We start from the raw sequence: 25,230 nt of genomic DNA on the forward strand, positions 1-25,230 counted from the left end.
TAAACCCAAACCAGATGGGATGGTGTATCGCTACAGAATGCTGTGGTAGCCATGCTATTAAAGTGTGCCTTGAATTCCAAATAAATCACAGACCATGTCACCAGCAAAGCACCCCCCATGCCATAACACCTCCTTCTCCATGCTTCACGGTGGGAAATACACATGCCGAGATCATCCGTTCACCCACACCGCATTTCACAAAGACATGGCGGTTGGAACCCAAAATATCCAATTTGGACTCCACACCAAAGGACAAATGTCCACCAGTCTAATGTCCATTGCTCGTGTTTCTTGGCCCAAACAAGTCTCTTTTTCTTATTGGTGTCCTTTAGTAGTCGTTTCTTTCCAGCAATTTGACCATGAAGGCCTCACACAGTCTCCTCTGAACAGTTGATGTTGAGATGTGTCTGTTACTGGAACTCTGTGAAGAATTGATTTGGGCTGCAATTTCTGAGGCTGGTAACTCTAATGAACTTATCCTCTGCAGCAGAGGTAACTCTGTAACGATGTGCACTGAGAGTCGGGAAGCAAGTTCAGGGAGTGAGTGTTTTAATAAATAAACGCAACATAAAACAAAAGAAGAACAGTGCACAGACTTAACACTGGAACATAAACAATAACGCCTGGGGATGGAACCAAAGGGAGTGACGTATATAGGGAAGGTATTCAGAGAGGCGATGGAGTCCAGGTGAGTCTGATGATGTGCAGGTGCACGTAATGATGGTAACAGGTGTGCGCCATAACGAGCAGCCTGGTGCCCTAGAGGCCGGAGAGGGAGCCCACGTGACACTCACTATTCTGTATACCACCTCTACAACTGATTGGCTCAAACGCATAAAAAATATACTTTTAATTGATATGTATTCCAGGTGACTACCTCATGAAGCTGGTTGAGAGAATGCCAAGAGTGTGCAAAGCTGTCATCAAGGAAAATGGTGGCTACTTTGAAGAATCTAAAAAATAAAATATATTTTATTTGTTTAACACTTTTGCTTACTACATGATTCCTTATGTGTTATTTCATAGTTTTGATTTCTTCACTATTATTCTACAATGTAGAAAATAGTAAAAAAATAAAGAAAAACCCTGGAATGAGTAGGTGTGTCCAAACTGTATGTTAATTACCAAAATGATTGAATGTTCCGGTACCTTTGCTAGATTACCGGTAGCTTTGCAACCCTAGTCTTGAGTTACACTCTGAGAACCAGGCTGTGCCTTCATTGTTGCTCCGTGACCCCTTTCAGAGCCAGAGTGAGCAGCAACTCCTGGGTCGCTGGCAGGAGCCCCCTGAGGCCGCTATTGGAGATAAGACTCTCATTCTGCCGTGTTTATTCATTCCTCTCACACACTCACTGGCAGGACTGTTAACAGCTCTGACATTCTATCCGTTTTTGGCAGTTTTCTATTAAAACTCTCTCACTGCTGCACTCTCTCTCTCTCTCTCTCCCGGAGCCATTTTAGAACAGGATAGCATGGCTGGGAAATCGCTTATCCAAACATCTGAAGCGCTTACAGAACATGTAGTATGGAGTCATTACTGACACACTGGTTATAGATTTTGAGCATGACAATTTTTGCCAGTACGAGTGTTGTAGAAACCAAACCAGACCAGATTTGGGATGGAAGAGTTGGTTTAATAGACACGTATTTCAAAAGGAGAGCACTGGAAATGTCCAGGGTGTACCGTAGCTCCATGACTGTTCTGCACACAACACACACTTTTATTATGTTGAGTCTATGTAACACAGATAGGCTGTTTAATGCAACCCATTTACAAATGCACGTCTGACATTATAGGATTTGTGCTTTAACATGCTTACAACTGTAATGCCACAGGTTGATCGTAAAGACTTGACATGAAATCCTCGAAAAAAACACTAGAGTACAACATTACACAGCACTGCCCTAATCACCATAAGCCCTTACCATGGTGAGGGAACAAGTATTGTTTCGTGGTTTGTTTATGCTCATGGTTTCGGTAGTGGATTAGTGTCAACCACACAAGCATCTCCCTAAAGATGTTTGGTCTGCGTGCAACTGGTGCCAAATGCTCAACAAAGAAGCACACTTACTTAACCCAGATGATTCATTCCCGACCATACTGAACAGCATTGTGACTAGTAGGCCTGGCCCCCAAACCTGGGTTCAAAATCCTTTCCAATACCTTAGCTGGGCTTGATTGAGCTTGACTGTTGCGATGGAATCAATAGTATTTAGTATTTTATTGGGATCCCCAAATAGTCACTTAGAAGGTAACGGCTACTCTTCCTGGGGTCCAAACAGAAAACAAAAGAACAAATAAAATGCATAATATACATAACTCTACATAACGTCCTGCCTCTGCCTTACGCTTCAGAAACAGGAGATGTCCCCTGCCCTATGAACCGTTCCGGCTCGCACAAGTCGAGACTTCAACAAGGCCTGCCACCTACATAATGCAATAGATAATATATCAAATTGTCTGTGTCTCTTCACAGTCCCCATTTTGCCATAAGGTGTTCTTTTATCCATTTTTTAAATCTGGTTTTATTGCTAACTTGAGTAAATGGGGTGGCAGAGAGTTCCATGTAGTCATGGCTCTATTTAATACTGTGTGTTTCTCAGCCTCTGTTCTGGACCTGGAGACTGTAAAGAGACCTCTGATTGCATCTCTTGTGTTGTACTGATGAGTGTCCAAACTGTGTGCCAACAGCTTCAACAGACAGTTCGGTACCTTCAACACATCAACACCTTGCACAAAGTGCAATAGTGATGCAGTCAATCTTTCCTCAACTTTGAGCCAGGAGAGATTGACATGCATGTTACTGACATTCGCCCTCCGTGTATATCTAAGTGCTGCTCTGTTCTGCACCAACTGCAATTTAACATATTCCCGTCTTTGCCGCACATGACCACACAACTGGATAATAGTCCCAGTGTGACAAAACTAGGGCCTGTAGGATCTGTCTGGTCGACTGAGATGTCAAGAAAGCACAGCAATGCCTTATCATGGAGAGACTTCTTCACATTTTAGCAACCATTGAGTCTCTATGTTTTGACCATGACAGTTTGCTATCTAGGGAACCTGACAGCAGTTTAGTCTCATTGACTTGCACAATCCCACATTATTCAATAATAGATCTAAATAAGGTTTAGCATCGAGCGAGTGATTTGTCCCAAAAATGATGAAACATCTTCCAGGAACAATAAAAACACAATATGTACATGTTACAGTTCAATTAGAACATTTGGAAAAGGAATAAAACAACAATATGTGCATAACAACTGTCCATTCTAAAACTGGGTGTCAGTTATTTATTTTACTGTGGTAGCCAATGTGTATACTGTTGAGTCGTCAGCGTACATAGACACACAGGCTTTATTCAAAGTCAGTGGAAGGTCATTAGTAAATACAGAAAACAATAATAGCCCAAGCCGGCTGCCCTGCGGTACACCACACTCAACTGAATTTGAATTAGGCTTCCTTTAATGAAAATCCTCTGTGTTCTATTAGATAGGTAACTCTCCATGATAAGGCAGAGGATGCAAATCCATAACACCTCTTTGCAATGGGTTATGATCAATTATATCAAAAGCTCCACTGAAGTCTAACAAAACAGCTTCTTCTTACTATCAAATAGAATAATTGCAAAGCTGCAAACCACATCCATCTTGCACTCCAAGCAGGCTAAAGCAAATTCTCAAAGTATTTGAAAGACCTCGAATACCATTTGAACCCAGGTATACTGGCCTCAAACTGTGAGCTGTGAGGGAGGCGGTCGGTTGGTTGGTCTCGCTGGGCCGAAACACCCTCAAATGGGCCTTGCCAAGAATGTTCCTCAGTCTATTGGAAATTTTGACCCCCCCGCTGTCCATTATCTGATCTCCCAGGTTTACTATGAACCCCATGCAGCAGATCCTAAAGGAACCTGTCTTGTAAAGATTCAGTCAAATCAGCCATCTCTGATGCTCTTATAAAACGTTCCATCTGCCAGATGTTTGGAGCGGCATGTCACTGTTTGTTTTATGACAATCATAAAGCATCGTAAAAATAAATGTAATATTTTCCAGTTATGGAGGACCCGTTCATGGCATTTTCTATTTTTCCTAATACCTCAGGTATTCACCGTTAAATGGTTCATATGGCATAATTAAGAGGGTAACATAAGAAACAATCATATACTGTTACTCGTTCATGTTAAAGAGGGATAAAAATAAAAGCAATGTTATGATTATAGTTCCTTTTATCACCATATAGATGGACAATCTTGCAAATGTAACTAAATGATTAAGAGGAAATTCCAAGCTTAACATGTGACAGATGTTTTTTAGTAACATGGATTATTGTCTTGGTTTAAGTGATGTCAACCTAGGAGTTCTATAAATCTTGTTGTTTTGTTAGCACCAAAGTTAGTACATCATCTTTGGACCTGGTCCCATACCCACATACATTTTTGCCTAGTTTATGAAATGTTAGTAATGGGGGCCTGTTCGAACTTAGCTGACATTTCTGGTTCAGAAAAGACTGGAAGTTACACATTTTGTGCTTTTCTTCATACCCTGTAAGTGTGTAATAACGAACTACAGAGTACTTATGCTTTCCAGAATGAGGGTAAAACTTGGGTAAATATCTCATTATTCATGTCCTTTTCTGAACATAAAAATGTAAGTTACCTTGAATGGTTACTGAAAGTAACCTGTATCCTTGAAAATGCTAGTCTTATCATAGGCAATGAGCAGACTACTAATTACATACTTAGTTTTGCTCTGTCCTTTTAAGAGATTGTGTAAGATGTGATGAAGTAAGTTTCTTTAGAATCGAGATGCAATTTGCTCTGTGAAGTTCAGATTGTCATTCCATAGCTTACGTTCCTGTCATGTTCAATACATCGTCTATAAAATCTTCAAACCTTACGAAGTAAGAAGGAATTTGCAGCTGTTGCAAACCTTGTTTTTTTCATAGACATCGTCTCTCTGAACCTATGAAGGAGAGAGATCATGCACTATGTCAACCTCCCGGTACAGTAGGTAGGTTCTGTCTCACCCAAGAGACATCGGAGGACTGAAGATTAGTGGCGATGATGAGATCGGAATTCCACCTCCTTTTAAAATAGTACCGTCTGTGTGTCATTTGTTTATTTGACTTTGCATACTTTACATTTATGCTCTGCTCCACAGATGTGTGTATCAGAGCGGCTGGGGCTGGGGCCTTGAGTTCAGTCAGAGGGAGAGAGGAGAGAAGGGGAAGAAAGGTGGAGGGAGAGAGGCACGGAGTTCTTCTATCAAGATTTACTCTTTTCACTCTTGTCTTTCTTTGACCCACCTCCCCCCTCCCTTTTCTCGCTAAGCGTTCTGGAAAATATAATGCTAAACTGTGACAAAAAGTAGGCCAGACGCCACACGTCTGATAGCTGTTGTTGCTTAGTGCCAGGAACCAGGGAGTCTTCTCCGCTCTGCTCTGCTGCACTGCTCTGTAGATCCTGGTCTCAGGATGTCAGCCTCCTTTAAGACTGAGCCTTTCACTGCAATCAGAATAGGAAGGCTGATATTAAGTTAGTCGAGCTACAGAGAACCTTCTGGGAGGGAGGGTGACCTGGACCTGCTGCTGGCCACACAGGCTTTACCAGACACAGACACACTTTCATTTACATGGATGGATGGAGGCATGGATGGTGTGATACTGGTTCTCCTATTGGGACAGCCGAATAACCCTTTTAGGTTCTAAATAGCATCTTTTTTTGTGCAGTTAAATACCATTAATTTCCACATTAGACACTTCTGCAAGCGTTATAATGTCAAAATACGTTTGTTACTCTGAGCAACTATTGTCATTTACCACTGTCACACCCGGTATGTACTTCCAAAAAGGTCTAAATAAAAATTGACAAGCAACCGAAAAAATGTATTGAAAGATCATTGATTTGATCACCTACCGCAGTGTACAGTATAAACATCATATCAACGTCTTGTTTCACAAGCACCGCAAGTAATGCAATAATATTTCATGTAAGTACAGTGCCTTGCGAAAGTATTCTGCCCCCTTGAACTTTGCGACCTTTTGCCACATTTCAGGCTTCAAACAAAGATATAAACTGTATTTTTTTGTGAAGAATCAACAACAAGTGGGACACAATCATGAAGTGGAACGACATTTATTGGATATTTCAAACTTTTTTAACAAATCAAAAACGGCAAAATTGGGCGTGCAAAATTATTCAGCCCCCTTAAGTTAATACTTTGTAGCGCCACCTTTTGCTGCGATTACAGCTGTAAGTCACTTGGGGTATGTCTCTATCAGTTTTGCACATCGAGAGACTGACATATTTTCCCATTCCTCCTTGCAAAACAGCTCGAGCTCAGTGAGGTTGGATGGAGAGCATTTGTGAACAGCAGTTTTCAGTTCTTTCCACAGATTCTCGATTGGATTCAGGTCTGTACTTTGACTTGGCCATTCTAACACCTGGATATGTTTATTTTTGAACCATTCCATTGTAGATTTTGCTTTATGTTTTGGATCATTGTCTTGTTGGAAGACAAATCTCCGTCCCAGTCTCAGGTCTTTTGCAGACTCCATCAGGTTTTCTTCCAGAATGGTCCTGTATTTGGCTCCATCCATCTTCCCATCAATCCTTCCCTGTCCCTGCTGAAGAAAAGCAGGCCCAAACCATGATGCTGCCACCACCATGTTTGACAGTGGGGATGGTGTGTTCAGGGTGATGCGCTGTGTTGCTTTTACGCCAAACATAACGTTTTGCATTGTTGCCAAAAAGTTCAATTTTGGTTTCATCTGACCAGAGCACCTTCTTCCACATGTTTGGTGTGTCTCCCAGGTGGCTTGTGGCAAACTTTAAACGACACATTTTATGGATATCTTTAAGAAATGGCTTTCTTCTTGCCACTCTTCCATAAAGGCCAGATTTGTGCAATATACGACTGATTGTTGTCCTATGGACAGAGTCTCCCACCTCAGCTGTAGATCTCTGCAGTTCATCCAGAGTGATCATGGGCCTCTTGGCTGCATCTCTGATCAGTCTTCTCCTTGTATGAGCTGAAAGTTTAGAGGGACGGCCAGGTCTTGGTAGATTTCCAGTGGTCTGATACTCCTTCCATTTCAATATTATCGCTTGCACAGTGCTCCTTGGGATGTTTAAAGCTTGGGAAATCTTTTTGTATCCAAATCCGGCTTTAAACTTCTTCACAACAGTATCTCGGACCTGCCTGGTGTGTTCCTTGTTCTTCATGATGCTCTCTGCGCTTTTAACGGACCTCTGAGACTATCACAGTGCAGGTGCATTTTTACGGAGACTTGATTACACACAGGTGGATTGTATTTATCATCATTAGTCATTTAGGTCAACATTGGATCATTCAGAGATCCTCACTGAACTTCTGGAGAGAGTTTGCTGCACTGAAAGTAAAGGGGCTGAATAATTTTGCACGCCCAATTTTTCAGTTTTTGATTTGTTAAAAAAGTTTGAAATATCCAATAAATGTCGTTCCACTTCATGATTGTGTCCCACTTGTTGTTGATTCTTCACAAAAAAATACAGTTTTATATCTTTATGTTTGAAGCCTGAAATGTGGCAAAAGGTCGCAAAGTTCAAGGGGGCCGAATACTTTCGCAAGGCACTGTATATTGCCTTCAGAAAGTACTCATACATTCTTGCGGTTGTTAGTCTTTGTTTGCAGATGCACTTAATTCCAGGCCGATAGAGTCTTCCATGGATGCTATGGGAAGTCTTTCCCTGTGGAATGACTCTGACATTGTCATGCTATTCTGCTCTGACCGCATGTGGCAAACACTGCCTCCATATGAGATTCATTTGCTGCTCATGCGCAGTCATCAAAAACAGAAAATGGCCCCCAAAAAGTTATTGAATAAAAGTATTTAATTTGTTTTGTATATTTAACACTGACAGAGAAATATCTAATTATGTCTCAATTTTGAAGAGTTCTTTACATAAAACTGGGAAAGTGATGTTATTGAAGGTCATTCGAAAGCATTTTATTGTTAAACACACCAGTGCAAAAAAATTATGACGGACATGAATTATTTTAGATAAATACATTGATTGAAGTGTGGAAACCGGAGCAGGGGATCAGACTCTTGGGAGCAGGGGATCAGACTTTTGGGAGCAGGGGATCAGACTCTTGGGAGCAGGGGATCAGACTCTTGGGAGCAGGGGATCAGACTCTTGGGAATAACTCATAAAATCTTATTGAGGAATCTGAAAGAATGTGTAACTGCATAGTTTTAATAATGCTTTATGGCATGCTTATTTTATGTCTAATTGTTAACCACTGGCTAATCAACAAAGTGACATGTCCAGCACTCCATGTGATTTGTATAATTGCTTATTCTATATATGGTCTGGGAAGAAATCAAATGTGCATCAGTGAAGGCCCAAGGTTAGGCTAATTTTTCAGTTCCAGTTGGTTTAAATTGCTTGGCATCATTAGTCTTACAATCAAGGAAAATGGATTAGAAGAACATACGCCAGCCAGTATGATCAATGCTGTGGAATACTCAAAGAATAATTACACATGGACTAAATCAGCATTGCTTGCTGTTTGGGGTTGTAGGCTGTGTTTCTGTACAGCACTTTGTGACATCTGCTGATGTAAAAAGGGCTTTATAAATACATTTGATTGATTGATTGAATTAAGGTAATCATTACATCATTCATTGTGTCATTGATTTAATTCACAAACAAACTGTTTTTTTCGGTTATATACCGTGCCTTCAGAAAGTATTCATACCCCTTGACTTATTCCATATATGCTGTGTTACAGCCTGATTTCAAAATGGATTAAATACAAAAAAGTGTCACCCATCTACATACAATACCCCATAATTTATTGAAAATGGAATACAGAAATATCTTATTTATTTTAAGTATTCACACCCCTGAGTCAATACATGTTAGAAACTCCTTTGGCAGTGAATATAGCTGTGAGTCTTTCTGAGTAAGTCTCTAAGAGCTTTGCACATCTGGATCATACAATATTTTCACATTATTCTTCTTAAAACTCCTCAACCTCTGTCAAGTTGGTTGTTGATCCTTGCTAGACAACCATTTTCAGGTCTTGCCATATATTTTCAAGACGATATAAGTCAAAACTGTAACTAGGCCACTTAGGAACATTCAATGTCATCTTGGTAAGCAACTCCAGTGTATATTTGGCCTTGTGTTTTAGGTTATTGTCCTGCTGAAAGGTGAATTTGTCTCCCAGTGTCTGTTGAAAAGCAGACTGAAGCAGGTTTTCATCTAGTATTTTTACTGTGCTTAGCTTATTCCGTTTATTTTATCCCGACAAAATACTCCCTAGTCATTGCCGATGACAAGCATACCCATAACATGATGCAGACACCACCATGCTTGAAAAAATGATGAGTGGTACTCAGAGATATGTTGTTTTGATTTTTCCCCAAACATAAAGCTTTGTATTCAGGACATAAAGTCAATTTCTTTGCCCAATTTTATGCAGTTTTACTTTAGTGCCTTATTGCAAGCAGGATGCAGGTGCTCTTCCCTTGTGAGGAATTGGAAAACCTCCTTGGTCTTTGTGGTTGAATCTGTGTTTGGAATTCACTGCTCGACTGAGGGACCTTACAGATAATTGTATGTGTGGGGTAGAGAGATGAGGTAGTCATTCAAAAATCATCTTAACAACTATTATTGCACACAGAGTGAGTCCATGCAAATTATTATGTGACTTGTTGAGTAAAGTTTTACTCCTGACCTTATTTAGGCTTGCCATAGCAAAGGGGTTGAATACTTATTGACTCAAGACATTTCAGCTTTTCTTTTTTTATTAATTTGTTAAAAAAAATCTAAATACATAATTATACTTTGACAATAAAAATGTAATTAAATAAAATTGTATTTGTCACATGCACCGAATACAACAGGTGTCGACCTTACAGTGAAATGCTTACTTACAAGCCCTTAACCAACAATGTAGTTTTGGTACAGTGTCAATGTGCGGGGCACAGGTTAGTCGAGGTAATTGAGCTAATATGTACATGTAGGTACTGTAGAGGTAAAGTGACTATGCATAGATAGTAAACAGAGAGTAACAGCAGCGTAAATGCAAATAGTCCAGGTAGCCATTTGATAAGCTGTTTGGGAGTTTTATGGCTTGGGAGTAGAAGCTGTTAAGAAGCTTTTTTGACCTAGACTTGGCGATCCGGTACCGCTTGCCGTGCGGTAGCAGAGAGAACAGTCTATGACTAGGGTGGCTGGAGTCTTTGGCAATTTTTAGGTCCTTCCTCTGACTCAGCCTGGTATAGAGGTCCTGGATGGCAGGAAGCTTGACCCCAGTGATGTACTGGGCCATACACATTACCCTCTGTAGTGCCTTGCAGTTGAAGGCCAAGCAGTTGCCATACCAGGCGGTGACGGAACCAGTCAGGATGATCTCGATGGTGCAGCTGTAGAAATTTTTGAGGATCTGAGGACCCATGCCAAATCTTTTCAGTCTCCAGAGGGGTAATAGGTGTTGTCGTGCCCTCTTTACGACTGTCTTGGTGTGTTAGGACCATGATAATTTGAACTTGTAGCTCTCAACCTGCTTCACTACAGCCCCAATGATGAGAATGGGGCCGTGCTCGGTCTTTCTTTTCCTGTAGTCCACAATCATCTCCTTTGTCGAGAACATGTTGAGGGAGAGGTTGTTATCCTGGCGCCACAATGCCAGGTCTCTGACCTCTTCCCTATAGGCTGTCTCATTGTTGTCGGTGATCAGGCCTACCATTGTTGTGTCGTCGGAAAAATGAATGATGGTGTTGGAGTCGTGCTTGGCCAAGCAGTCATGGGTGAACAGGGAGTACAGGAGGGGACTGAGCACACACCCTGAAAGACCCCTGTGTTGAAGATCAGCGTGGCAGATGTGTTGTTATCTACCCTTACCACCTGGGGGCGGCATGTCAGGAAGTCCATGATCACACAGTCATCCTGAACAGCTGATGCTCTCATGCATGCTTTAGTGTTGCTTGCCTCCAAGTGAGCATAGAAGTATTTTAGCTCGTCTGGTAGGCTTGTGTCACTGGGCAGCTCGCGGCTGTGCTTCCTTTTGTAATACATAATAGTTTGCAAGCCCTGCCACATCCGACTAGCGTCAGAGTCGGTGTGGTATGATTCAATCTTAATCCTGTATTGACGCTTTGTGTGTTTGATGGTTCGTCAGAGACCATAGCGGGATTTCTTATAAGCATCCGGGTTAGTGTCTTGCTCCTTGAAAGAGGCAGCTCTACCCTTTAGCTCAGTGCGGATGTTGCCTGTAATCCAGGGCTTCTGGTTGGGGTACGTACAGTCACTGTGGAGAAGATATCATCAATGCACATTTAATGAAGCCAGTGACTGATGTGGTGTACTCCTCAATGCCATCCGAAGGATACCTGAATATATTACAGTCTGTGCTAGCAAAACATTCCTGTAGCTTAGCATCTGCATCATCTGACCACTTCCGTATTGAGCGAGCACTGGTACTTCCTGCTTTAGTTTTTGCTTGTAAGCAGGAATCAGGAGGATAGAATTATGGTCAGATTAGCCAAATGAATGGCAAGGGAGAGATTTGTACATGTGTCTGTGTGTGGAGTAAAGGTGGTCCAGAGTTTTTTCCTCTGGTTACACATGCAACATCCTGGTAGAAATGATTTCAAACTGATTTAAGTTTCCCTATGAGCGTCGCCTCGGCTTATGGCCTTATAGAACTCGTTGAGTGCAGTCTTAGTGCTAGCTTCGGGTTTGTGGTGGTAAATAGACAGCTATAAAAAAAAATACGTACCATTTTTAAATTTGGGGTCACTTAGAAATGGCCTTGTTTTTGAAAGAAAAGCAATTTTTTGTCCATTAAATTAACATAAATTTGGTCAGTGTAGACATTGTTAATGGTGTAAATGACTATTGTAGCAGGAAACGGATGATTTTTAATTGAATATCTACATAGGCGTACAGAGGCCCATTATCAGCAACCATCACTCGTGTGTGTTCCAATGGCATGTTGTGTTAGCTAATCCAAGTTTATCATTTTAAAAGGCTAATTGATCATTAGAAAACCCTTTTGCAATTATGTTAGCGCAGCTGAAAACTGTTGTGCTGATTAAAGATACAATAAAACAGGACTTCTTTAGACTGGTTGAGTATCTGGATCATCAGCCAGATTGGGGTTCGATTACAGGCTCAAAATGGCCAGAAACAAAGAATCTTCTTCTGAAACTCGTCAGTCTTTTCTTGTTCTGAGAAATGAAGAAAGCAAGAAACTGAAGATCTCGTACAACGCTGTGTACTACTCCCTTCACAGAACAGCGCAAACTGTCTCTAACCAGAATAGAAAGAGGAGTGGGAGGCTCCGGTGCACAACTGAGCAAGAGGACAAGTGCATTAGAGGGTCTAGTTTGACAAACAGACGTCTCACAAGTCCTCAACTGGCAGCTTCATTAAATAGTAACCACAAAACACCAGTCTCAACATCAACAGGATGCTAGCCTTCTAGGCAGAGTTTCAAAGAAAAAGCCATATCTCAGACTGGCCAATAAAAATAAAAGATTAATATGGGCAAAATAACACAGACATTGGACAGAAGAAGATTGGAAAAAAGTGTTATGGATAGACGGATCTAAGTTTGAGGTGTTCAGATCAGAAAGAAGAACATTCGTGAGACGCAGAAAAAAATGAAAGGATGCTGGAGGAGTGCTTGATGCCATCTGTGAAGCATGGTGGAGGCAATGTGATGGTCTGGGGGTGCTTTGGTGGTAGAAAGTGGGAGATTTGTACAGGGTAAAAGGGATCTTGAAGAAGGAAGGCTATCACTCCATTTTTCAACGCCATGCCATACCCTGTGGCTGGTGCTTAATTGGAGCCAATTTCCTCCTACAACAGGACAACGACACAAAGCACAGCTCCAAACTATGCAAGAACTATTTAAGGAAGAAGCAGTCAGCTGGTATTCTGTCTATAATGGAGTGGTCACCACAGTCACCAGATCTCAACTCTATTGAGCTGTTGTGGGAGCAGCTTGACCGTATGGTACGTAAGAAGTGCCCATCAAGCCAATCCAACTATTGGGAGGTGCTTCAGGAAGCATGGGGTAAAATCTCTTCAGATTTCAAACAAATTGACAACTAGAATGCCAAAGGTCTGCAAGGCTGTAATTGCTGCAAATGGAGGATTCTTTGACAAAAGCAACATTTGAAGGACACAATTATTATTTCAATTAAAAATCATTATTTATAATCTTGTCAACATCTTGACTATATTTCCTATTCATTTTGCAACTCATTTCATGTATGTCTTCATGGAAAACAAGGACATTTCTATGTGACCCCAAACTTTTGAACAGCAGTGTAGATGAAAACGCTCTTGGTAAATAGTGTGGTCTACAGCTTATCATGAGATACTCTACCTCAGTCGAGCAAATCTTGAGACTTCCTTAATATTATATTTTGTGCACCAGTTGTTATTTACAAATAGACACAGACCGCCACCCCGTGTCTTACCAGAGGCAGCTGTTCTATCTTGCCGATGCACCGAAATCCCAACCAGCTCTATGTTATCCATGTCATTGTTCACCCACGACTCAGTGAAACATAAGATATTAGAGTTTTTAATGTCCCATTGGAAGGATCGTCTTGATCAGACCTCATCCATTTTATTATCCACTGATTGCACGTTGGATAATAGGACTGATGGTAGAGGCAGATTACCCACTCGCCGCCAGATCCTTACAAGGCACCCCGACCTACGTCCCCGATATCTCTGTCTCTTCTTCATACAATGACAGGATTTGGGCCTTGACGGGTGTCTGAAGTAAATCCTTCGCATCCAACTCATTAAAGAAAAAATCTTTGTCCAGTACGAGGTGAGTAATCGCTGTCCTGATATCCAGGAGCTCTTTTTGGTCATAAGAGACGGTGGCAGAAACATTATGTACAAAATAAGTTTACATTCCGGGGGTGACGGCAGTAAATTATGTTAGTTGCTCAGCGAAACTCCATATTTGGTAAGTAACAATCATATTTTGACATTATAACGCTTGCAGAGCTGTCTAAAGGGAAAATAAATGGAAGCTAACTCGGCTAGAGAGGAGACTAGTCATATTCCTCATATTCCTCATACTAGTTCAGGCTTAGCCTAAAGATCTGTGAAAGCTCTCAGAGCCAGTGGATGGAGACGGGAGAGTAATGGTTCACTGAGCTTTTAACAAGGGGTGGAGAATGCTAGCAATTAGCTAAGTGTGTTCACGCGTGCGACTGTGTGCACATGTGCTCCATAGACTTCCAGGCGTTTCATTATCCTGTAAAAAGGACCAATTAGTAGACACCCAAAGCGCAAGGTCTTGAAAGTGACTATATTAGTCACCAGCTTTCTCTTAATTGGCGTAAACACTCATGTCCTTTACTGTGCCTTTAAAGAAAATGTCTCTTGTCACAGTTATTATTGGAAAAACCATCAATGACCATGGATAAATTAGGCATGCTCTGGATTGGAAAACAAGTTCTATTAAATCACTCATTTGTTTGCCATCCAGTCATTAGAAGTCCTTTTTTGCTCTACAACTTTGCAATAAACTCGGGCCCTTATAGGCCTCTATAGGGTTTCAATGAACAGACCATCAGACATAGAGGTTTTTAAAATATGTTTTCATTTGTATTCGGCTCTCTAGTTTTGGATTTGTTTGGTCTGGATTTAATAAAATTCATGGCCAGCTAATGGTCGGTAAACATGTCAGTGCTTATTCCTCTGGCTGATACGCAAACTGTAAACTAAACATAGCGCGGATACGCCCCTATGGGGCTAAATCTGTTAGCTTAAGTCTCGTGGACAAAACGAGCCCATTCAACTTGAACTCAAAACAATCGGAGCAATGTTATTGTCTAATGGAGAATGCCAAAACATGGTTCAACATCGTAGACTAAATAAGATGTTTGTTCCAGTGCCTCAGAGGTAAGCCAGATCCATTTCATGGGAAACCATGTAATCGTTTGCAAATATTTCTCAGATGTTTGACTTATAAACTATATAGATTGCTAATGCAGGAAATGGCATGTTATGTTCACGGTGAATACCAGATAGAAACTACTTTACATCCTATATGGGATTAAATCAGGTTACAGGTCATTTATTGGTTACTTATATAACGGCAGGTTAATTCTGCCAGTCTCCTTTGCCTCCGGTATGACTTCCAATCACATGCATTCCAAAAGACTCCCATGACCAAATCATTCTTAGAGAACACTTAGAGTTTGAGCTAGACATTAAGATGAGCGATAAGAAACCAATGACTTCATACTGTAGGTCAGCATAGTTCACATTTCTTAGCTGAGGTCAATGAGTACCTAATTGGGTTGGTTCTTGTGAACCCAGTGCCCCTTACTGGGTTCTGCTCTGCCCAGTAGTATGGTGTGGTAGCTACAGTACATTAGTTATGATAGGACGGGCTTCTGGCCAGCGGAAAATTGGAGCAGAAATTACATTCACTCCATCTGCCCTCCCTTTCATCCCTGGGACAGGAAATCCTCCCTTTGATTGTGAAATGCAGGTCTGGCAGGTCAGGTTGAAGTGGCGAACAATCATTCCACCCTGCGGGTAAAGTACAGGACACTACCTGGGGGCTCTGCCATGGAGCTGGCATGGCATGGCATTAACTGAGCTGAGGGAGGAGGGTGGAACACAACCACACACTCATGTAGTGAAATGGCCTGGAGTGGACAGACACAAGCAAGCATACACACATTTAAGAACACACACACACAAATCAATCCATTGACTTGCACACTCACACATACAGTACAGTGCCTTCGGAAAGTATTCAGACCCGTCGACTATTTCCACATTTTATTACGTTACAACCTAAACTGGATTAAATCAATAAAAATCCTCATGAATCTACACACAATACCCCAAAATGACAAAGTGAAAACAGGTTTTTCAAATAAAAAATCTATTAAAAATAAAATAAAACAGAAATACCTTATTTACATAATTATTCAGACCCTTTGCTATGAGAATCAAAATTGAGCTCAGGTGCATCCTGTTTCCATTGATCAACCTTGAGATGTTTCTACAACTTGATTGGAGTCTACCTGTGGTAAATTCAATCGATTGGACATGATTTGGAAAGGCACACACCTGTCTATATAAGGAATGGAAGAAGTTTGGAAACACCAAGACTCCTCCTAGAGCTGGCCGCCCGGCCAAACTGGATAATCAGGGGAGAAAGACCTTGGTCAGGGAGGTGACCAAGAACCCGATGTTCCCTCTGACAGAGCTCTAGAGTTCATCTGTGGACAAACATCTCTGCAGCACTCCACCAATCAGGCATTTATGGGAGAGTGGCCAGACGGAAGCCACTCCTCAGTAAAAGGCACATGACAGCCCTCTTGGGCAGTGAAGACAATGAGGGAGTGGCTTCGGGACAAGTCTCTGAATGTCCTTGAGGCCCAGCCAGAGCCCGGACTTGAACCCGATCGAACATGGAGAGACCTGAAAATAGCTGTGCAGCAGAGTTTGAGAGGATCTGCAAAGAAGATGGGAGAACTCCCCAAATACAGGTGTGCCAAGCTTGTAGCGTCATAACCAAGAAGACTTGAGGCTGTAATTGCTGCCAAAGGTGCTTCAACAAAGTACAGAGTAAAGGGTCTGAATACTTATGTAAATGTGATACATCTGTTTTATATTTTTTTAATAAATTAGCAAACATTTATAAAAACCTGTTTTTGCTTTGTCATTATAGGGTATTGTGTGTACATTGAAGTGTATTTAAAAAAAAATCTATTTTAGATTAACTCTGTAACCTAACAAAATGTGGAAAAAGTCAAGGGGTCTGAATCATTTCTGAAGGCGCTGTACACCATCCTCAGAGTATTTTGCTAAATGTTGTAGACTCTTAGAAAAAGGGGTTCCAAAAGGGTTCTTTGGCAATCCCCATAAGAGAACCTTTTTTGGTTCCAGGTAGAACCCTTTTTGGTTCCATGTAGAACCCTCTGTTTAAAGGATTCTAGATGGCACCTTTTTTTCTAAGAGTGTAATGCTTTGCCCTTGACAACCCTCTCTGAATGTTCAGCCATGTGAAAAATGTTTCCTTTGGAACCTTGAGCCTTGTGTGTTTAGCAAGTTCTTACGACTCAGCCAGCCATTAAGACCACAAGTCCAAACAGTAAGGAAACCCAATCGCCTCTTCTTCCCATCATCCAACTCCCTCACCATCTCAATTAAGAGCAGTTAGACTAGAGAGCATCCTCTCTCTGATCTGTCTTGGACCGATTCAGCTGTGAGCTCATTTGTTTTCCAAGGACACGGCTGCCACTCTCTTTCAAATAAATATTCACTCAAACCGACCCCTATTTACACTCCTAAACATTGTGTTTTTAAAACAACATGCAACTTCATAAAAACCATGTTAAAATTCTAGCTCCGTAGCACAACTATTCAAATCCCTACTGGCATGTACTGAGTTTTATTGAGAATAAATTTTCAGTTAAATGAAAACAGACCAGATAGACAAAATATTTTCCCTCTCTGCTAATCAGATTTTGGTGTGCAATTTGGGTGATTTATGTGAATATGACTGACTCTGTTGTCCTCGCTAACCTTTCTCTGAGTGACTCAGTGTGGGCTTCAGCAGGCGCGGTGTTGTGCTCCAGTGTAGATTTTCACAGTTTATGTTAACTTTCCACCAGAAACACGACTGCATGAGCTGACTTATTAGCGTGCTTTGTTCCATTCCTTCATAGTTTGCTTTGGCTGGGGGATGCCATAAGTTTCCCCCTTTTTATTCCTCTCTCTCTCTCTCTGTCTCTCTCTGTCTCTCTCTGTCTCTCGCTCTCTCTGTCTCTCTCTCTCTGTCTCTCTCTGTCTCTCTCTGTCTCTCTCTATCTCTCTGTCTCTCTCTCTCTCGCTCTATCTGTCTCTCTCTGTCTCTCGCTCTCTCTCTCTCTCTGTCTCTCTCTGTCTCTCGCTCTCCTTTTCTAACACACACACCTCTCTCCCTTTCTTCTTCCCTCTCTCTCCCTTCTTCCCACCTTACAGTTAAGGTGTTCTTACAGTATATTTCCGAATCCTGTAGCCTGTAGCAGACAAACATTCTTGCTGATTACCTTGTTGAGTAGCACTGACGTCTCACATGCTAAACTCCTCCTAGGGGCTGAGAGAGAGAAAGAACATTGATGTGGCAATGGTGGCAGTAAACTTTTTACAACGTCACAGCATGTTACGTAAAACCACGGCCAAACCTCCCTCTATGCACCAACAGCATACCCACAGGTTTTTCCCCTCCTGCTTCCCCCATTTGCCCAACTGAACATGACCAGAAAAGGGCCGTCTTCATGTATTCACTATACTGCCAAAATTCAACTGACAGAAATACCTTGTAATAACTTGTAATATTTGACTTAACTACTTAATAACTGGACCTAGTGGACTACATACCAATGTACTGCCTACATTCACATCATATTCTGCATAAATAAAAACATGAGGGCCTTTGACATGTGGCTTAAATGAATTAGTCTTCAACAACAACACATGTAAAAGTCATTAAATATAATCTACATCATTTTAAGGTCCTCAGCTTCTACACTACACCATTTTGAGGTGATACAAAACCAGGTTTTTATTTCAAATATATAATGTTATAATTGAGGCCTGAGCTCACCGCTCACAGAGAAGAGCTGTGTGGTTAGTCGTCCCAGAACAACTAGTGGTTTCTTCTTGTTTCGGTTGGGTTCCTTCTACACATAAGGCAGCCATTTATGGCCTATAGAACGTCTATCTCGGGACTGGGCTGGACCTCGGCTAGGAAATCGGTAGAGACGGGGAACATGAATATGCAATGTTAAGACTTGGTCAAAATGTTCCCTGTTCCTCCAACTGCAATACCTCATCTCACTGCTAGCTTAAAACAAAGGCATTTTTGATATTGAGACTTTGCCTTGACCTCTTACTGTACCATAGTTTTGTTTTGCACTACATCATGGATTTGACTCATCCCACAGGCAAGCGAGACTAGATTTTTGGTTGTCTAGATTCAAGATTACTTTGAATAAGGAGTGAGTGGTTAGCTGGGTTGAGGGTTAGGCTGTGGGTATGTAAGTTAAAGTGTTGGTCATGGCTGAGGTTTGGAATATAGTAATTTAAAAACTATGGATTGAAGTCTAGATGTTGGACCGTTAGATTAGTGTCGTGAAGTCATACAGAGCTGTCCCTGACCAGGTATGTTACCTGTCTGTCTCTCCAGGTGTGTATGTGCCGGCTGGTGCTGGAGTCAGACCAGGAGCAGGAGGATCTGGACCAGGTGCTGGTCTCTACCCAGGTAACATATTAGCTACCTACACCTGCACAGCGCAACACATGACACAGCATGTCTCTTTATATAAAGTACAGTGACGTCCGGTGAGGTCTGAGGCCGGAAGCCCACCCATCTGACGTCTATCCTTCTGGTTAAAGACATCAGTGACTTGGGAGTTGACTGTTGACCCTCAGTTTTAAAAATATCTCGGTCACGATGGAGATGATGGCAAGGGATGAGAGTTGTCCTTGATCAATATTTGTTTCAGTGCAGAAAATGTTCTCTTAACTGATGCTGTTGACTGTTGTCCACAGAGCCAGTCTTCCGTTGACACCACTCAGATTGAAATGATTTCTGTCCCTTCCTTTGACGTAAGTCCCTAATGTCAGGTGTGGGTCTTCCATCCCGTATCACCCCTTGTTTCGCTGAAAAATCCAACTTTGAAAACTATTTCAGATGCAATATACAGTAGGACTTGTTGGCCGATCCCCCTGTACTGGTACTGCTCTACGACTCATACCACTCCTCTCAGGATTCTTCCCCCTTGACCCATCTTCCTCTACCTTCTTCACTGTCTCAGCATACAACAACGTCTGTACCATTCTAACTCTGGAAACCTCAACCTGCCTCTCTCGCACCGGACATTTCTGAACCCCAGCCCCATGGGGACCAGTACAATTAACACATACAACTACTTTCCCCAATGCTCCACATTCCTTTCCCTCATGCCCTTCTGCACACTTCTCACACTTTTCTCCTATGCACTGCTACCACATGCCCATAGGCTTGACACCTGTAACAAGGTAATGTATTTGGCACAAAAGCTTGTACGGGATAACTTACAGTACCAGTCAAAAGTTTGGAGACACCTACTCCTTACAGTTAAAAAAAAAAGACTATTTTCTACATTGTAAAATAATAGTGCAGACATCAAAACTATGAAATAACACATATGGAATCATGTAGTAAGTAAAAAAGTGTTGAAAAATATTTGAGATTATTCAAAGTAGCCATCCTTTGCCTCCTTTGCCTTGATGACAGCTTTGCACAACGGCCAAATCTGTGTTTGGCGAAGGCCAGGAGAACGCTACCTGACCGAATACATCGTGCCAAGTATAATGTTTGGTAGTGGAGGAAAAATGGTCTGGGGCTGTTTTTCATGGTTCAGGCCAGGGCCCTTAGTTCCAGTGAAGGGAAATCTTAACTCTACGGCATACAATGACATTCTAGACGATTCTGTGCTTCCAACTTTATGGCAACAGTTTGGGGAAGGCCCTTTCCTGTTTCAGCATGACAAAGCGAGGTCCGTACAGAAATGTGGCCAACCGGCTCGATTCTCACACTGGACGCTCTGGCCGAGGAGTAAGGTTGATCCAAGCTTTCTGAACTAACAACAGCAGTCAAGCACCCAAGCTACCTAGCTAATGTTGGCTAGCTTGCTAAATACTTTCAGGCACAAATGAGAGAACCGCTCACTCTGAACATTTTACTATCCCTAGCAGAGCTGGTTAGGCTGTTTTTATGTTATCCAGAGCGTTGGTGACTGCAACTGTAATGCTGGCAACTATTTAATTACGTTTTTTTGCCAACGTTTACAGACAGAGGCCATATTCAATGGGTGTTGAGTGTTCGTAAATGTGTCAGTTATTCTGCGCTCATACATGTAATGTTAGCTAGCTAGCCCGCCAGCTAACATTAGCTAGCTAGCTAACATTACACTTTAACCTGAAATAAAAATGACTTTCTGACAATATTAGAAACGTGTAATATCTGAAAATGTAGCTAGCTAGATGTAATGTAGACAGGTAACGAAGACTGGTGTTTTCTCCGTCTCCTTTTATTTGATTTATTTCACCTTTATTTAACCAGGTAGGCTAGTTGAGAACACCTTTATTTAACCAGGTAGGCTAGTTGAGAACACCTTTATTTAACCAGGTAGGCTAGTTGAGAACACCTTTATTTAACCAGGTAGGCTAGTTGAGAACACCTTTATTTAACCAGGTAGGCTAGTTGAGAACAAGTTCTCATTTACAACTGCGACCTGGCCAAGATAAAGTATAGCAGTGTGAACAGACAACAACACAGAGTTACACATGGAGTAAACAATAAACAAGTCAATAACACAGTAGAAAAAAAAGAAGAAAAAGTCTATATACAGTGGGGTAAAAAAGTATTTAGTCAGCCACCAATTGTACAAGTTCTCCCACTTAAAAAGATGAGAGAGGCCTATAATTTTCATCATAGGTACACTTCAACTATGACAGACAAAATGAATTCATTTGCAAATTATGGTGGAAAATAAGTATTTGGTAACCTACAAACAAGCAAGATTTCTGGCTCTCACAGACCTGTAACTTCTTCTTTAAGAGGCTCCTCTGTCCTCCACTCGTTACCTGTATTAATGGCACCTGTTTGAACTTGTTATCAGTCTAAAAGACACCTGTCCACAACCTCAAACAGTCACACTCCAAACTCCACTATGGCCAAGACCAAAGAGCTGTCAAAGGACACCAGAAACAAAATTGTAGACCTACACCAGGTTGGGAAGGCTGAATCTGCAATATGTAAGCGGCTTGGTTTGAAGGAATCAACTGTGGGAGCAATTATTAGGAAATGGAAGACATACAAGACCACAGATAATCTCCCTCGATCTGGGGCTCCACGCAAGATCTCACCCTGTGGGGTCAAAATGATCACAAGAACGGTGAGCAAAAATCCCAGAACCACACGGGGGGACCTAGTGAATGACCTGCAGAGAGCTGGGACCAAAGTAACAAAGCCTACCATCAGTAACACACTACTCAAATCCTGCAGTGCCAGACATGTCCCCCTGCTTAAGCCAGTACATGTCCAGGCCCGTCTGAAGTTTGCTAGAGAGCATTTGGATGATCCAGAAAAAGATTGGGAGAATGTCATATGGTCAGATGAAACCAAAATAGACACTTTTTGGTAAAAACTCAACTCGTCGTGTTTGGAGGACAAAGAATGCTGAGTTGCATGCAAAGAACACCATAACTACTGTGAAGCATGGGGGTGGAAACATCATGCTTTGGGGCTGTTTTTCTGCAAAGGGACCAGGACGACTGATCCGTGTAAAGGAAAGAATGAATGGGGCCATGTATCGTGAGATTTTTAGTGAAAACCTCCTTCCATCAACAAGGGCATTGAAGATGAAACGTGGCTGGGTCTTTTAGCATGACAATGATCCCAAACACACCGCCCGGGCAACGAAGGAGTGGCTTCGTAAGAAGCATTTCAAGGTCTTGGAGTGGCCTAGCCAGTCTCCAGATCTCAACCCCATAGAAAATCTTTGGAGGGAGTTGAAAGTCCATGTTGCCCAGCAACAGCCCCAAAACATCACTGCTCTAAAGGAGATCTGCATGGAGGAATGGGCTGAGTGTTGTATGGCATTGAAGCTCGTTTGGAGGTAAGATAGCACAGTGTCCAAGGAAGGGCCAGAAGTATACAGAATGGTGTCGTCTGCGTAGAGGTGGATCAGGGAATCGCCCGCAGCAAGAGCAACATCATTGATATATACAGAGAAAAGAGTCGGCCCGAGAATTGAACCCTGTGGCACCCCCATAGAGACTGCCAGAGGACCGGACAACATGCCCTCCGATTTGACACACTGAACTCTGTCTGCAAAGTAGTTGGTGAACCAGGCCTGGTTATAACAGTAAAGGGAGGACCCACTCCATATTAATGGCCATGATTTTAGAATAAGATGTTCGACGAGCAGGTGACCACATACTTTTGGCCATGTAGTGTAGATCATACAGCGTATTGTACAGCATACAACATACACCTTTCATGTTTCCCAGCACACAACACAAAACCTGTATGACTAAATTACTGTAGCATTACTAAATAAAGGCACATGTTGGGTAACAGTCTAGTATTGCAACCCACAGTTTAACCATTAGCCCTGTGCCTGTAGTGTACAGTACTGCAAGTCTCCAACTCAACCACAAACCAACCAGCGATCACCACTGCTCTCCCTCTCCAAACCCACTCGTGGCTGTTGGGTTTCACTTGTGTTCAGCATGTAAAATATTAACAACCTCCAGGACAGTTGAACCACACACCTCCAGCCTTAAAACCAGCCTTAAATGATGGGCAGGCCGAGCCGGGCAACTTGAAATGGTCCGAAGAGTCTGTCTCATACGTGGCTCTCTTAATCATTACCATCATACACAAAAACGCAATATCGCTTGTACTATTTCCCATTCTACTGTACCATTTCCCTCTGGATAAGTATAATGTAGCCGTACCGTAGGTTTTCACTGTAACATCATTGAGGCCATAAATTACAGTGAAATACAGTGTGAGGAAGCGTGAGTTGCCACACCGACCCATTGCATTCCACTCCTCACTCTGAGGTTGGAAGATGTCTCTGTGATACAGTTGGAGATTTAGAGTGTGTCCCAAATTGCACCCTATTCCAGACATGGTGCACTGCTTCTGACTAGGGTCCTGGTCAAAAGTGGTACACTATATAGGGAATAGGGTGCCATTTGGGACTCAAATTTAGAAGATTTAAAGGTGTAGCGATTTAGAGCCTCCTACCCACCACAGTGGTCTAGTCTATGTGTGGAGATATCTGGTCAGGTCAGAGACCGAAGTGAGGGAAGGAGCAGCCAGGGGGAGAGCTAAAACAAACGTCGAGCCTTTCACTCTAACTCTTTTTTTCTGCTTCTCTTCTGTTTTCTTTTGCTTTTCTTGTTTTACCAACAGGAGCTGGTGGGATACCTGCAGGAGCAGGCTACAAACCAGCTAAAACTGGTGGTGAGTAGAAAACACTTACTGTAAAGCCCTCCTCTAATAATTGTCCCTTAGCTGGACTAATAGAGACAGCATCTACAGTATGCTGCTGTTGAGACCTACAGTCATTCCGTGAACAATGACTACAGATACAGGGTTTTCAAAACCACAACGTTGTCACAGAGCTTGAGCTCCCTGTCTTGCGTGCATACTGAACACCCTGACCACTACAGTACACCACGTTAACTACCACGCCATCACACTTGTTAAGTCTGTAGCTATTTCACAAAACTGCTGGAGAATAGAAATAGTTTTGTACGGTTTAGCCTGGTTCCATCTCAGAAAGCTCAAGGTGTGATTTCTCCTCCACTCAACCACATGGTCACAGGCTAAGCTACTAGTTTAGTCATGGTGCTGGTTCTAATGACATGTTGTTGTTGGGCAACACAGTGCTCAGACACAACCACTGTCATTAAGTCTGGTTTAACAAGGTGTAAAGGGAGTTAGAGTCTCCTCACACCTATAAAACCACAGTGTGCTGTCCTGTCCTCCATGTGGGTGTGTTCTGTGTTGCTGTCAGGGAATGGCTATGCAGTAAGGGAAGTGTTGTCTTATAGGCTTACATACTGTAGTAAGTGTTGATGATGACAATGATGACAATGACGGTGATAATGATTATAATGACAATAAAGAAGATGATGGTGACGGTAATGACAAAGACCTGTTGTCTAACCAGACCTTATGTTTCCCCCAGCTGGAGGATATGGAGGACGGGGTGGTGCTGGAGGTCTGGTCCCTGGTGGCGGGGCTGGAGGCATAGGAGGAGGAGGTGTGTACTTATCTACAGAACATTGAAAGTTGAGACCATTTATATTAAAGCACTTACACTGTCAACTATAGCACTCTCTTTGAATGTGCAGTGTCAATGATGGAACTAAATATGTTTATTCAACTATAGTGTATTTCTATCATTTGTAGATTAATTATTGTGTGCTTTGTTCAACAGGAGTCGGTGGAAAGGGCCCCAAACCTGGTAAGCTATCTGCTCCAACTCACTCTTTCGCACTCTATACTGTTTTATACAGTTCTTTAGAAGGCACAAGACAGGTACCGGTACTGTACCAGACTAGTCTGGTAGTATCAAGTCAGAGTATCCTGTTATGCTTTTAACTAGGAAAATTCCTCTCGTACATTGTTGTC

At 42.1% G+C, this 25,230-nt stretch overlaps 1 protein-coding gene across 1 annotated transcript in view; it reads left to right on the forward strand.

The window, feature by feature from the left end:
• Positions 1-25,230, forward strand: part of LOC109875560 (elastin) — an 85,549-nt gene that overhangs the window by 6,026 nt on the left and 54,293 nt on the right. Inside the window, exons 2-5 of the mRNA XM_031795769.1 lie at positions 19,219-19,293; positions 24,004-24,054; positions 24,785-24,859; positions 25,037-25,063. Coding sequence (XP_031651629.1) covers positions 19,219-19,293; positions 24,004-24,054; positions 24,785-24,859; positions 25,037-25,063 — 228 coding nt within the window. The remainder of the gene's footprint in view (positions 1-19,218; positions 19,294-24,003; positions 24,055-24,784; positions 24,860-25,036; positions 25,064-25,230) is intronic.

This window comes from Oncorhynchus kisutch, linkage group LG18 (assembly GCF_002021735.2).
Source record: "Oncorhynchus kisutch isolate 150728-3 linkage group LG18, Okis_V2, whole genome shotgun sequence".
NCBI classification, from domain to species: Eukaryota; Metazoa; Chordata; class Actinopteri; order Salmoniformes; family Salmonidae; genus Oncorhynchus; species Oncorhynchus kisutch.